This window comes from Protomyctophum parallelum (assembly GCF_964188405.1).
Source record: "Protomyctophum parallelum genome assembly, chromosome: 2".
NCBI lineage: Eukaryota > Metazoa > Chordata > Actinopteri > Myctophiformes > Myctophidae > Protomyctophum > Protomyctophum parallelum.
The window spans coordinates 63,783,315-63,799,137 of NC_139699.1; the positions used below are offsets into that span (position 1 = coordinate 63,783,315).

At 42.7% G+C, this 15,823-nt stretch overlaps 1 protein-coding gene and 1 pseudogene across 2 annotated transcripts; one reads left to right on the forward strand and one right to left on the reverse strand.

The window, feature by feature from the left end:
• Positions 1-7,228: 7,228 nt before the first annotated feature.
• LOC310854744 (beta-1,3-galactosyltransferase 2-like) lies at positions 7,229-8,311 on the forward strand (the record flags this gene model as incomplete). The annotated part of the gene is made up of 1 exon (XM_083759417.1): positions 7,229-8,311. The coding sequence occupies one exon, from the start codon at positions 7,229-7,231 to the stop codon at positions 8,309-8,311; it is 1,083 nt and encodes a 360-aa protein (XP_083615543.1).
• A 1,768-nt stretch (positions 8,312-10,079) lies between these two features.
• LOC310854745 (CBY1-interacting BAR domain-containing protein 2-like) lies at positions 10,080-15,356 on the reverse strand (annotated as a pseudogene). The gene is made up of 8 exons: positions 15,141-15,356; positions 14,572-14,644; positions 14,108-14,205; positions 13,246-13,350; positions 13,016-13,129; positions 11,809-11,948; positions 11,322-11,403; positions 10,080-10,241 (listed from the first exon to the last, which is right to left on the reverse strand). The product of its transcript is annotated as a CBY1-interacting BAR domain-containing protein 2-like (transcript).
• Positions 15,357-15,823: the final 467 nt, after the last annotated feature.

Genomic DNA, 15,823 nt, shown 5'->3' on the forward strand with positions numbered 1-15,823 from the left:
ACAGTCACAGCATTTGTCATTCACTGTACACAGGAATCGCAGCATCATCAATTACAAAGGTGAGCTATAGTGCTATTGAAACTGTTCAGTACTGCTGGAAAAAAAAGCTATGATATTACTTACATGAAGACAATGATTTATTGTAATACCAGTTGTCTGAAATTGTATATTTAAATATGCAAATTAGGCATTATATATGAAAATATGCCCACATTTGCATAATGAGATCATAAGATGAGTTATTAGTTGTATGGAAATGTATACGGAAAGTGGCGACCATATATATTGTATATATCAATTTACATCTGTGCAAAGTTTTATCAAAAACCATAGCACATTCAGCCTCATACAGATTCTGTTTTAGGATAGACAATTCATATTAATTGTCTAGACAAAAGGTATCTTTGCTCCAAGTTGTACTGTTGGTCAAATGTGTAAGTTGCAGACTTGGAAATACATTTTTTTTAATCCAAGGCAGTCTTTGGTGAAAAATAATTCAAATAATTTATTGATGAGCAAGGCAAATGATTTGCCCTTTATAATTGTGTACTGTAAATGAAAGCAGAGATCATTGAAAGATGACGACTGTCCTGTCCTACAACATTACATTTCAATTAAAGTTGACATGCAGTGAGGGGGCACGGTGGTGCAGTCTGTAGCGCTGTCGCCTCTAAGCTATAGAAGGTCCCGTGTTCGATTCCCACTGTGAATGCTGTGGGCGCTATAGGGGTGTGTTCTCCCCTCCACATAGCCTAGGTGGGGTTGGCGAAAGGGCCCTTCTGTGTGGAGTTTGCATGTTCTCCCTTGTCCAGTGCTAGGGTAGGTATACCCCATAGAGCAGGGGCTTTCAACTGATTCTGAACCAGGGACCACCACCCTGACTGATAATCTACCTGGGGACCACTTTGTGTTGGGAGGGGGGGATATGGGTGTGGTGTGGGGGGGGGGGGGGGGGAAATTAACCTTCCATATTAAACTCATGTTGCTGTTCATTGTAACTTACTGTATGTATGAGCGAGCAGACACATGCGATTAATTATGGGCATTATAATGGTGACTCAACCAGGCAAACCGGTACAGTTTCCCTTGAGATTATAACTCCCTTTTCTTTACGTCCGACCCAGTAACTGACAACATCGACACGTCATCATAATTTACTGCATTGTTTCTCAACTTGTGGTCAATACAATGAATTAAAATACAAATCTTCACTTTCCTACATTACTAAATGCATGGTCAGGGACCACATGCAATACCTTAACGGACCACCAGTGGTCCACGGACCACCTGTTGAAAACCCATGCCATAGAGTTATAAAGGATAGTGTGAGGACTGGCTCAGTGGCGTTTTGAAGCACCCAGAAGACTGCCGGAAGTACCATTATAACTCAATGGCTCGGGCGAACGGAAGTTGAGAGTGGAGAGGATCTCAAATTTGAGGTCCACGTTGACGCACGTTATACGCACATGGCGTCACTGAACGTCCATCCGTCCACCAAGCATGCAGTAATCTTGGTCTCTAAACTGACTCCCACTTGCCAACCGGGGTGCATGATGGAGCGCAGAGACAGAATTACCAAGGTTTGACACACCACGGCATGTTTTATTCTATTCCCGCTGGGGACACTGTGGGCGCTGTGGGCGTCATCAGTGCCCATACTCGAGGCGGGGTTGGCGAAAGGGCCTTCCTGTGTGGAGTTTGCATGTTCTCCCCATGTCCCCTAGGTACCCTCACAAAAAACATGCAGTAATCCTGGTCTCTAGGAAACTCCCCCCTGTCAGGTGAGGACACCAAGGCAAAGGAGGGCAGAACTATCACAACTAATAATTACTATATTTTAATAACACTCAACGAGCCTCGATCCACAGGCTCATCATCAGACCTCAGGCACAAACTATTGTCACACTGCATTCCTATTGTCAGACTGCATTCCTTTAAATCATGCCAACATAATTAAAAAAAGCATCATACATAAGGATCTGGTTGAGCGACTACAGGAGCCTTAATGTATAAATAAGTCGCTGAGAGGCGATGGAATGGGCCAGGTTGTCAGACGCGCTCCGCAAACAAAAGGATTTCGCTGGGTCCAAAGCAATGCGTTTAAGTTGTTTTATTAAAGCAAGGTGCATAACTCAAAAGGTGCTCAAGCAAAGTAGTCACAGCGATCAAACGTAAATAAAGTAAATAAAAGAAAGCAAAATAAGCGGTATAAAGCGGTCAACAAAAGTGCGGCTTCCCACACACCCCCTCTCTCTCACTGTGTGTTCAGCAGGTGAACAGGTGATGTTAAAGATAACCAGGTCGGCCCCTATGCCCGTCACTCAATCATCCACTTAGACACCAGTGACAGCCCATTAATTTCATTGACCATGACCAACATATCAATATACCGGTAACCAACATAACCATTTCATGGCTCCTACAGATCTGGTTTGACTAAGCTAAGTTGACAAACAAAAAAACTATTTTAGCTTGTAGTCTAGAACTTCCTGTCTCCTCCTGTCCTCAAATAACTCCTGTCCTCAAATAACCTAATGTGTAACACTGTCCTCTGAGAAGCCATCTATCTATATAGGCCTATAGTGCCAAGTTAAATAATAACCTAATGTGTAGCTCTCAAGTATGCTACACACCCATTCGCCCTTTTTCTCCTGCAACTGTACTGATAAGACCCAATTATTGAAATCCCAAACATGGAATATATGTGGCATATGCATGGCCCGCAGGCTCGCTGGGGGACACTTTAACCCTGACATCCCAATTTTGGGCATGTCATTATAGGCTAAAAACAAAAGAGAATTGCTGATCTACAAGCTCACAACATGATCGGCTCCCCCCCCCCCCTCCCCCCCAAGGTGGCTTGTTTAAAAACAAGTAGTGGATTAGAATAGACATCCATTAGTACTGCACAGGCTGTACATTTGTGTTTCTGGTAATATTATTGATCACTTGCTTTGCATATTAGGCAGAAATAAAATATGAATGGAAACACACAATCACAAGTGCAGACAGCTGCTGTACTATCATGATTATTGGTGGTGGCGGCAATACTAATAATTTGAGTCTGGATTTATCGAATCCTGTGTTGAGGAGGATCACACGTCAAGTATAGCATGCACTTTATAAACAAAGTAAGACCAAAGCCAGACAATGAATTAAAAGGTTTGATCATTACAGTCTGCTTAAGGTGTAATGCATCTTTAAACATAATAGCAGACGTGGCACTGGTACATATAAACTGAAACTCGTCTTCTCCTGCAGTAGACCTTCCTATCTCTCTCTCTCTCTCTCTCTCTCTCTCTCTCTCTCTCTCTCTGCTCTCTCACACACACACACACACACACACGGCATGTCACGCGCGCACACGCAGGCGCACACACAAACACACTGTCTGTCTGTCTGTCTGTCTGTCTGTCTGTCTGTCATATAAAAGTATCTCTTCTAAAACATTTTAATAATAATTTCTCATCTTTACTCTATAAGATAGGGAGGGCTGAACCTCACTAGCCCATTATACCAGCATCCATGGAGGGGAAAGACCCACCGCACCTGCACCGCGATTTTGACACACTGCGGAATACTTTATTTGCAGCCGAAAACATGCAGCCAAACTTATTTCAGAATAAAACTACAACTTCAGCCAAGCTTTCAGTTCTGGTGGCTTATAAAATATTCCCACGTTTAAACCTTTGAGTCTAACATGTAAACAAAATTAAATAAGAAGGTTAACTTTGGCTTTATCCAATTTTCCTATTTTGATTTTGAAAAGTTTGGGCATATTCCTATATGATACCAATTTTGCATATTTAAATGTAGAATTTCAGAAAACTTGTAATACAATAAATCATTGTCTTTGCGTACCTGTTCTGACATGAGGTATGGGCATAAAAAGGACACATGTATAATAACTGGGTGGGGCACGCATTTCCAACTTGCATTGTTCAAAGTAGGCCAGTCAGTGTCCTATAGTTATAATTAAACAATGGGCAAAATTAAACTAAGTAACGTTTAAAATAAATATAATAAGTATAACATTAGAACAAAGAACACCAATGTATTCGCTTAACAAGCACTTTCATTCACAGAGGTATCCATGTTAAATGTTAAATGTTGTTTTTTACAATATTTAGTTAGGGACATTCTCCCTCCCAGCTCTCTCTAAAAGTGAAGAATAGGCAGCACCTCATAGCCAGGGAGGTCAAAACATTGATATTCAATAAATTATCCTGCCTTTTCTTCACTATTTCAATAAAAGAATCAGCTACTTTTTATAAATGTGTATAAACTGTATGTTCCTCATGTTACCAAAAGGTGTCCCAATTTTAACCGTCTGAAGTCTTAAACATGCATGTTGTTAAAGGGCAACTTCATCCTTTTTGCAAAAAAGTATTTTTGTGTGTAATATGTGGTTTTATATTTTTTTGATTTTAGCAATGCGCCCAGTGTCTCTGATGTCATCGACACTGGGCTCACTTACTTCCTGGAGTAGGAACATTAAGCTAGGAACATTAAAGAGGAATGTGCACGGGGTGTGGCCCGGTCTCCTGCGGGAGGTTTGCACACTTTCCTGGGCTGTGTGTGCTCCAGTTCCTGTCGATTTGATCCAATAAAAGCCAATGAAACTGGTCAGATGACCAATGATATCCAATGAAATCAACAGGAACTGGAGCACACACAGCCCAGGAAAAGTGTGGATATAAGAAAGCTAGATGGCTCACCTGCGCTCTGGCCAATGGAGAGCGACGTTGCTACGTGGCGGCCATCTTACCGAGGGGCAGAATTTGCATGGTGTCTATGGGGCATGTACTTTTTAAATAACCATAACTTGCTCAATTTTCAACCGATTTTCAAACGGTTTGGTTTGTTATAAACGTCAGAGACATCCGTATACTTATATGCTTTTATACAATGTTCATATAAAACACAAAATTAAGTAGATAAGCGTCCTGAATTATAGCCAAGTTGACGTTTGTAATAAACCAACCCGTTTGTAAATCCATCAAGATTTTTGTTTGAGTTGCCATTGAACATACTGTACTGTAGCACCTCAGCAAGATGGCTGCCGGGTGAACTACGTCAGAGACTCCGCCTTGAGCCATCTAGCCTGTATATAGACCGATTCACAGAGGGGTGCCCTGGGCGCGGCCATTACTGAGGTGTAATCCATGGAGCAGGTGCTCCGTAGGCCAGGTAGCTAATCAGTGCTGCTGCACTCAATGGTACACCTCAGTAATGGCCGCACCCAGGAAACCCTCTGTGAATCGGTCTATATGTCTATGGGTTTGCACATGTGCAGTGTAAACAGGAACTGCGATGATGGAGTGTTCCAGCAGAGGTGCTAGAGGTGCATGAGAGTTGCTGACCCTGAACTGAAATAATAAAAAGGATATAAAAAAGAGAGAATAGTACAATGTTGATTTTGCTTTTATTTTAAAAAGTATATCAATTTCATAACTGTGGAAAAATGTGTATAACAGACTGAAAGATAAAGACAAGTACATTTACTAAATGATAATGTTTTTGTATATTTTTCTTTTGTGGTTATTTTGATGCTCGCTTTGATTGTAGTAGATTGTGTTAAACTTTTATTTTTGTGAAATGAATTGACAAAGGAACATGGAAACTGTTCATTCAAGTGCCACGCCCCAGTGCACATTCCTCTTTTATTTTCCTAGACATTAAGAAGGAACATGCACGGGGGCGTGGCACAGTCTCCTGGCTCTGGCCCCGTTTGCACATGTGCATGAGTACTGTAAAAAGGAACTGCGATGATGGAGTGTTCCAGCAGAGGTACTAGAGGTGCATGAGAGTTGCAAACCTCCCGCAGGAGACCATGCCACGCCCCCGTGCATCTTCCTTCTTCATGTTCCTAGGACTAGCCAAGGACTGTCTAAAGAGGACGGGACGCGAAGACCGTAAGGGCGCCGCCATGTTGCTCACATGGTGCTCCATGGAAGGAAAGAAACATGCGCAATGGGCTATATGCAGCCAACACTTCCTCGTTCAGCTTCCTTGGTCTCAACTGCGCATGTTTCTTTCCTTCCATGGAGCACCATGTGAGCAACATGGCGGCACCCTTACGGTCTTCGCGTCCCGTCCTCTTTAGACAGTCCTTGGGACTAGCTAAGGAAGCTTAGAGAAGGAAGTGTCATGGTCACGTGACGTTCTGCGCCATGACACTTTCATGGGAGCCAAATCTCGCACCGGAAGTTACATGAATACAAAGCAGTGAATGGGGCAATCTGGACCAGCTCATAATAACAAACATTATTTATGAACCATTGAGACCTGGCTGTGTCATATAATCGTTTCAGGCATATAAAAGAAGACATATCACAGTTTGTTTTCTAATCACTTGCTTTTCAATGTGCACAGAGCTGTGCACAGTACATAATTTTATTTGAGGATTTAAACAGCAGCAGGTATCGTTTCTGTTCCGGGGGTTTCGTGAGATTTGGCTGCCGGACAGGAAGCGGTGGACAATCTCGCGATACTTGGCACGTTCAGAAACATACTTTTTGCTCTTTAGATATCTCTATAAAATTTCACAGTGTACACATCGAAAAGCAACACAGCAGACAATAATGTGTCATATGTCTGTTATATTCTGTTATTATTTGCCAGAAGCGAGTACTTTACAAAAGATCTCAGTCATTCAGAAATAGTGTTCATGAGCTGGTCACTGAGCTCTCATTGACTCCAGTGCATTCTGCCGAACTGCTGGGTGCAGTTTGGCTCCCATGGTGCGACGAATATGCCGTCTGGAATTGCGTGATAGCGGAAATGACCTCCATGTCATATACCTTGGGACTAGCATAATTCCCATAATGCTTTGGTGTACTGCAGCTCACCAAAGCATTATGGGAATTGTAGTCCAGAAAGGAAGTGAGCCCAGTGTCACTGGGCTCACTGCTAAAATCTAAAATATCTAAAACCACATATTACACACTTAATATAAAGACCCCCAAGAAAGTGTTCTAAATCTTCTAAACTTATTATATAACGTATAATATATTAACATATATTTTTTTGCAAAAAGGTAAGCTTTTATTTGTTTATTAGACTTATTAAACCATAAAGACTTGCTGATTTTGATCATGATTTCTCCCTATACCGGCAAGGCTTATTCAGATCCATACCTTGGCTACGGCTGCTTGACCCGAAGCCATATCGCTTTGAAGTTCTCTCACCAATCCGACTGCGGTCCAAGTGGCAGCAACCAGACCCCATGAAGTGGAAGTGGAAGCACATCGCTGCAATTCTGAGTCTCTCATTCCTAGAGGCCCTGGTCTTTCATGTCTTTCAGGTCAATAAGGTCTTGCAGATAGTTCTCTATGTGCCAGGTCATGCCAACCCAAGTGAAGAGGGTGACCACACAGGTGACCAGACCTCACAGATGACCAGAAACGTGACCACACAGGTGACCACCCAGTGGTCTCCCATCGGCCCAACTCCTGGGCCGTTCCCCTACTACATCAATAGGGAGTCAAACAAATGCCCAGAGGGAAAGCCACCACCATTCCTAGTGTTGCTGATACTCACTGTGGCTGGTGAAGTAGAGGCACGGAATGCCATACGGCAGACATGGGGGAACGAGAGCCTCGCTCCAGGCCTAGGAATCATTCGGCTGTTCCTGTTGGGGGTGCAGGAAAGCAAGCTGGGACGCCTACAGCAGAAGACCCTGGAGGGTGAGAGCCTGAGGCACCACGATATCATTCAGCAGGACTTCTTAGATACCTACTACAACCTGACTTTAAAGACACTGATGGGGTTGAACTGGGTGGCCATGCACTGTCCCCGGGCCAGCTATGTTATGAAAACTGACAGTGACATGCTTGTGAACACCGTTTTCCTCATCCACAAGCTGCTGAGACCTGGACTGAAACCCAAGACAAACTACTTTACGGGCTATATCATGAGTGGGGGGCCTATCCGAGACAATAGCTCAAAGTGGTACATGCCCCCAGAAGAGTACTCAAATGAAAGGTACCCTGACTTCTGCTCTGGGACAGGCTATGTGTTCTCCGGAGACATGGCGACGGAATTGTACGCAAGTTCTCTGAATATTCCCCTCCTGCGTTTGGAAGATGTGTACGTGGCATTGTGCCTTGAAAGGCTAGGGATCAAGCCCACACCGTCGCCCGACGGGCTGTTCCACTTCTGGAGAGTGCCCTTCGACAGCTCTAGATACAGAAACATAGTCACAAGTCACTCTATAAAGCCTGATCAGATGCTGGATTATTGGCACAAAATGTGGAGAGATACAGTGTTCTTTGAGAGCGATGCAGTGCTCTGGGAGTGGGTTCTCTAGGCAGGGGCACCGTCAGGCTCTCAAAAGTGCGGGGTCCATTTTTATTTATAATTTTGTTTTGCGGGGGGGGGGATGTCATGACGTTCTCTGTTTGTTTCCATGTAGCTCCGAAAAGTGTAACCAAATCTGGATGATGCCTCCGGCTCCTCAGAATTTAATTTGCTTTGCTGATTATATGAGCATTAGCGTTGGTTAAAGTCTAGATTGTAAATATTAATTAAATTAATTTCCTGACTATGTAAGGGACATTTAAGCTCATAGGCCTACATAAAACATTGGATTGCATATACATCACTTAGTAATATTAAAGGAAGTAAGAAATTAACATATTATAGAATTGATAATACGTTATATATATATATATATATATATACATATATAGTATATGCCTATATACTATATATACTATATATATTTCTTACGTCATCATTTAGAGCTAGTCATACGTCACATATCAATGATTTATTTGTCTTTGAAAAACTAAAAAGGGATCCAGAATATATCTACAACGATAAAACAGTATTTCTTATATAGATAGAAACTTGAATCATACTTAATAATACTAGGTGTTTATATGCATAAAGTAGGTAGGTAGCAAATAGTTACATCTAAAAATTATACATTTCAAACGTTCCTTCACAGAGATACTGAGATTTGACAGTTTACAGCGGTCGAAAGGACTTGCGCGCTCTGCTTGCGCACTAGTTGGCCATTTATGGCCTACTAGTGTGCAACAAGCAAGTATGCACTCGACAGAGTGCAGTTCTAGTTATATTATGTCGTCGGCAGTATATCCTACAGTGACGTACGGAACAACTAATCTGTGAACAACAGGTACTTTTTTAGTGGGGTGTTATATCTTAAAAAGTTAAAATTGATCTGTAGTTCCAGTTGCGGTCTCAATCAGCACATATAGTTTGGGTAAATGCACATCCCCGGGTATGGAAGAAGATATATGGCGGCCATTGGGGGGTCGCAAGAAGGTTTATTGCAAATATAACACATACAACACAAGTTAGTGTTCATAGGCTGTTGAGATGGAGGATGGGTGTTTTCAGTTTACATTCTAGCATTGAGCAATTTTATCTGAAGTAGGCCTAAACATTGCTTTAATGTGTTACTAAAACATTTCAGACACATTCCAGAGAGACAGTTCGCACCCCACTGTATCCTTAACTCTGATCGAGTGGTTTTATTTGTCTTAAAAATAAATCAACTTTGTTGATTAAAAATAATGGTTTTGTTGTGCATTTCCCTGAGCGTGCGGACAGTGAACAGTAGGGATGGAGCTTGATAACCGATACCAAAAAGGATATGATGGCAAGCTTGTGGGTAACCGTTATTAATAAACTTTGGGCTTATCAAGCCTGTTATCGAGCAAACAATCAAGACAAGAGGCGATATAGAAATAAATAAGTAATTATCCATGCTGGCACAAACATGTCGGTCTAAAAGTGTATTGATACCTGCCAACCAGAAAAATACTGTATTTGAAGGCCCTAGTAAAAGATACTGGTTCTGTTCAGAATAACTGTCTCCCGTCTTTCCACGAAATAATAGAAAATGCTTGATAGTGGGCTCGATAAGAACCCGGTTTGATAAGCCTGATCGATAGGTGCTCGTTATCAATAAAACTTAACGAGCTCCATCACTAGTGAACAGATCCTCCATACGACTCGCAACAACATTTATAACTTCACAGTTCAAAGTCGGCATTAGAAATAGTATTTAAACAGTGGCTAATGATGCATCCCGTGCGCGCGCCATGTCACTTGTGAAGTCTGTTCTTTTGGACATATTGAGCAGAGTGTGATTGCCTGGTGGGGTATTGAGCCTCCTCTGACTCGGACTCGAGCATCTCTTCGTCTTCATCTTCCTCCTCGTCGTCCTCTTCATCAACATCACTCTGCTGCAAGGTGCTCGTACGAGACTGTGAATGAATACGGTCACTTCTAAAGCTGTGGTTCCCAATAAAGTGGGGTCCGGGGACCCCCAGGGGTCCTTGAGGGAGTCCCAGGGGGTCCCCAGCTAAATGATAGTTTGGAACCAAATGGGCCCTTATGCGTTTGTAACTCAGAGTGTACAAATTTGTTAAAGTGTACAAAAACAGTTAAATTAACATTGATTTTACAATATAAATTGTGGGTCCTAGAGATAGAAATGCCATTAAATGGGGGTCCGTAGACTAATGCACGTCAAACTGGGGTTCCTTGAAATTAAACGGGTTGAGAATCACGGCTAGGACCGTAAAAATCTTCTCTTATGGGGGTCCCTGGCATTATCTCTTCAAATGGTGGTCTGTGGGCTAATTAATGTACTGACATAACAACCGCACCAAGGGGTCTAATGAAGTACTGTCACCTCATAAACACATGACATAACAACCACACCAAGGGGTCTAATGAAGTACTGTCACCTCATAAACACATGACATAACAACCACACCAAGGGGTCTAATGAAGTACTGTCACCTCATAAACACATGACATAACAACCACACCAAGGGGTCTAATGAAGTACTGTCACCTCATAAACACATGACATAACAACCACACCAAGGGGTCTAATGAAGTACTGTCACCTCATAAACACATGACATAACAACCACACCAAGGGGTCTAATGAAGTACTGTCACCTCATAAACACATGACATAACAACCACACCAAGGGGTCTAATGAAGTACTGTCACCTCATAAACACATGACATAACAACCACACCAAGGGGTCTAATGAAGTACTGTCACCTCATAAACACATGACATAACAACCACACCAAGAGGTCTAATGAAGTACTGTCACCTCATAAACACATGACATAACAACCACACCAAGGGGTCTAATGAAGTACTGTCACCTCATAAACACATGACATAACAACCACACCAAGGGGTCTAATGAAGTACTGTCACCTCATAAACACATGACATAACAACCACACCAAGGGGTTAAGTAAAACATTTTTCTCCCACCTCGGCCAATAAGAAAAACAGAGTAGATTGTGAACTCACCCTACTGGAGGCCTCTGCAGGGTGCTTGCTGTGGCGCCCCCTAGTGGTGGTATTGGTGGTGGAGGCCAACGTTGACCTGAGGCTGTGGCCCGGGAGGCAAGGTTATTGAGTACTACAGACGAAAAACAATTTAAGTCCAAATTTTATTCTGACCCCTCCACGAAAAGGCCTCGTTGTCCTGACCCCTTATCCATCATTCATACATTATGGATAATTAGTGTAGACTTTAACTGTTTTTCATCAGTAGTACTCAGTTAACGAAAACTAACCAAATAACGAAAAATTTAATTGAAAAACCTTTTTGTTAACTGAACTAAATAAAAACAATAATAAAAAAATGATAACTAACTGAAACTCAGAAACTGTATTGTGTTTACAAAACTAACTAAAATAAACTGAAACTATATAGACAAAATGCGCTTTTTTTTTTTTTTGTCAAGTTATTTATAAGCTTAATCTGTAACTGGATATAATTTTTTGTTCTAACCTTTGGCTGAGGCGCCTCGTAGAGGCTGCCGCCACGGGGCTAGCATGGAGGTGCTCCATGGATGAGTGGCCGGTGGTCAGCAGTGTGTCCGCCGGACGGCCAGGCAGAGACTCGGACATCCTGATCCTCCTGCCGAACATCTGTGATGAATATATCGTCCTCAGGTCAGAGTCTCTTTGACCACTTTGTCCCGATTCGATCGCGTGATCGGAAATCGGGGGCCCGGCGATAACGTCATTTTTCAAATTATTGTAATAACGGATCGGGAGCAAAGAAATAATAATAATAATAAAACGCACTCGGGACATTACATCCCTAGTATCAATATTATTCTCATATGATATTTGACTGGATATTGTCTGTGATTTGGGATATTGTACTAGTGTGCCATAAGTGTTCTATAAAAATATAAATATCGGATCGGGAAAAATCGGTATCGGCAGATACTCAAAATCAAATGATCGGAATCGGATTGGAAGCAAAGAAAACGTGATCGGGACATTATAGGCAAACACGCGGCAGAAATAGATGATGATGTACAAGCTCACAACGTGTCGCAATGCAATGCACACGTCAAATAATAAATAAACGGTCCGATAAGCATGCACCCTGCGTGCTTGCGTGCGTGTGTGTATGGGCGCACCGTGTGCTTCCATGTTTGTATGGTTTTTTTTGTCAAGTGAAACTAATTTAATGACGACTTTGGCTCCTTGTCGGGACCAGAGTAAGTACTGAGGCACTGAGTAAGTAAAAGTGGAAAGTGGGTCTCTGTCGTGCGTGCCAAGCTGTCATTCTCTTGTATTATTTCCCACCACGGAGTAACTAAACCTCACACCTCGGAGGACAGTCAAGACGGGCAGTGTCGGTAGGCCAATCAAAGGCAGGCGGGGCGTTACCATGTCTATGCTCGGACGCAAACTTGCAAACGCTTGAGAGGAGCGTTCGTTACTAATTGAAGAAACCAGCGCTCCTTTCACCTGACAAATATCACTAAGTGATCATTTCTTGTTTTAAATATTAGTTTTTGGCTTTTGTGCCTTTATGGATACAGTGAAGATTGACAGGAAAGAGGGAGAGAGAGAGAGATGGGGAGAGACATGCAGCGAAAGTCGTCATGAACGGGACTCGAACACGCGACACGCTGTCACGCCAGAGCCTATATGTGGCATGATGCGCCTGGACCGCAAGGCCAGCGGGCGCCACCTACCTCCAGGTCCTTGTCTATGTCCATGACCTCCAGGTTCTGGAACATGACCCCGTAGACTTCCAGAGCTTTGCAATGGAAGATCATCTCCACTGTGATGAACTCTTTGAAAATCCTCTGGCAAAAAAACATTAGCAAGCAGCATTTATGAGCATTTCAAATGAACACATTATGGCTGAGATGAATGCACGCACGTGTCCACAGAGGAGCGTTCATTATATGACGAGGCTAACTTTGATGTCTTCTAGTTTGTGCCTCTGGAAGTCGGTGATGGTCTCCTCCATCTGTCGGGTGCTGCGCTGGGCATCGTTGGTGGCCTTCTGGACACTGACCTCTGCCTGTCAGCCACACACATCTAAATCAGCGGTTTTACAATCCTTTTCATATAAAGGCTCATCATTTTGAACCACGGGACCACGATTTGATGAGATTTAGCTTCTCGCACCCAAAACTAAAGAATATTTTGTTGTCGTTGAATAAGATTTTGTCCGCTGGTATTGATGTGGTTATACCATAAGGAGAGACAGCAGGCAAACAGTGGTCAAAATGACAATTATTTTACATTCTCTAATTGTGTAGACTTTAAAATTAACTTGGTAATACAGATGTTTAACAAAAATGTGACTCTTGAGAGCGTAAAATGAAACCAAATGGGGCCGTAAGGGTCCATTTGCTTTCATTGTATGCTCTCAAGACGAGTTAATGATCTATAGGAGTCCATTTGGTTACAAACTCTCCCTCATTTACCTGGGTGGTCCCCCCCCCCCCCAGACCACTGTTTGAAAAACACTGATCAAAATAAACACCCTTACCAGTTGCCATAGCGTTACCCAACACAGTATGCCACAGTCCTATTACCTGAGACTGGGGGGGGGGGGGGGGGGGGGGGGTATTGTCAAGAAATTTAAGTTCAAGTGTTGAATTCAAGAAGCGTTATCCATCATTTAGAAATGAAATTGCTTTGAAAAAATGCTACCATAAAAGGAAAAAAATAAAAATAAAATAATAAAATAATAAAATAAAAAATTATATATATATACGCAATATATAATTTATAATTATACTAAATATTTAATTGAGGCACTTGTAGGATACAATGCTCTGCCTGTCTGCCGGGTTCTGCTGGCGAATCTTCTCCAGTTTCTGCAGCTCCTTCAGCTCTCTGGTCCGATCAGCGCTGAACTTCTTGAGTTCTGCCTTGAATGGACAGAAAACACTGTCAGCTTCAAACACGCAAACGTGAGTTTGTCTTTATCATGCTGAGATGAGAGGTTATGAGGCATGGTTTATGCACTGTGCGCCGCGCACTTGCATGTGTAGATTCACTCAAATATTGCGATGTTTTAATGCTACAATTTAAAAATCGTTCGAATTAAGATTTTCTATTTTTAAGTTTTTTTCTGATTTTTATATTGAGTTTGACGTGAATCGTCCAAACCCTTGTATGTGTGTGTGTGTGTGTGTGTGTGTGTGTGTGTGTGTGTGTGTGTGTGTTGTGTGTGTGTGTGTGTGTGTGTGTGTGTGTGCGTGTGTGTGTGCGCACATGCGCATGTTGATACACACCCTTTTATTTTTCACAGTATCTCTGTACGCTTTGAGAGGAGCTACAACATTAGCATCCAGCCTTTCAACCTGTGAAAAAAGGGTAATTATTAGCACAGTAGATTGCTCTCTATCTCTCTCACACACACACACACACACACACACACACACACACACACACACACACACACACACACACACACATAGTACCCCAAGGCAGTGATTCCCAAAGTGACCACCAGGGGTCCTTGAGGGAGTTCCAGGGGGTCCCCAGCTAAATGATATTTTGGACCCAAATTGACCCTCATGGGTCTGCAACTCAGAGATTTAAATACTATTAAATGGGGGGGTCCGTAGACTAATCCATGTCAAACTGGGGTCCTTGAAATTAAATGGGTTGAGAATCACTGCTAGAGCCGTAAATATCTTCTCTTATGGGAACCCTGGCATATCTTTTCAAATGGGGGTCTGCGGGCTAATTAGTGTCAATTTGGGGTCCTTGACATGAAAAGGTTTGTTAACCACTCCCCTATAGGCTACTATCTTACAGTCAGAATACCACCTTCTCCCTCTCCTCCCTCCTGACCTGAGCGTGTCTGTAGTCCTGCACAGTGGCCAGGTCTTCGGCCAGGACCTTCAGGGCGAGGCTGGCCTCGGGGTCCTCCGTGCTGGAGAACTGGGCGAGCTGCGCCACCAGCCGGTCGGCCGTGTCCCTCAGCTTGGCGGTCTTCCGGGTGTAGGAGCCCAGCAGCGAGCAGCACTGGCCCAGGTGCTTCTCTGCGTGGCCCACGGCCTGCTCCATGCTCTGGAGCTGAGCATCCCTGAATAGAGTGTCGTTTTTATTAAGTGGTGCAACAACCACTTCATTAACCCGTTTTAGGCCTTACGTCAAAATTTAAAGGGATTGTGACATTAAAAAAAAGGTTTTGGAATTGTTCTTGTTTTTTTTAGGTTTTTCTAATCTCAATTGCACCCAAAAAACATGAACTTTTAACATTCAGTAGATTTTCTGTGATCTGGGGTTTTCTGGCTCAAACAGGTGCTCTGAATTGCTTACTTACTGCAAATCCCATATATGTCAATGGGATTTGCCAGCAGATGTCACTGTTTCACTGTGTTGCCTGTTTTCATTGTAGCTCAAAAGGCCCAAAAAACCCCAAACCACAGAAAATCCACTGAATGTTCAAAGTTCAGGTTTTTTGGGTGTAATTGAGGTCATAAAACCTAAAAGAAAAAAGAAAAATAAATGAAAATGAATGTCATAAAACC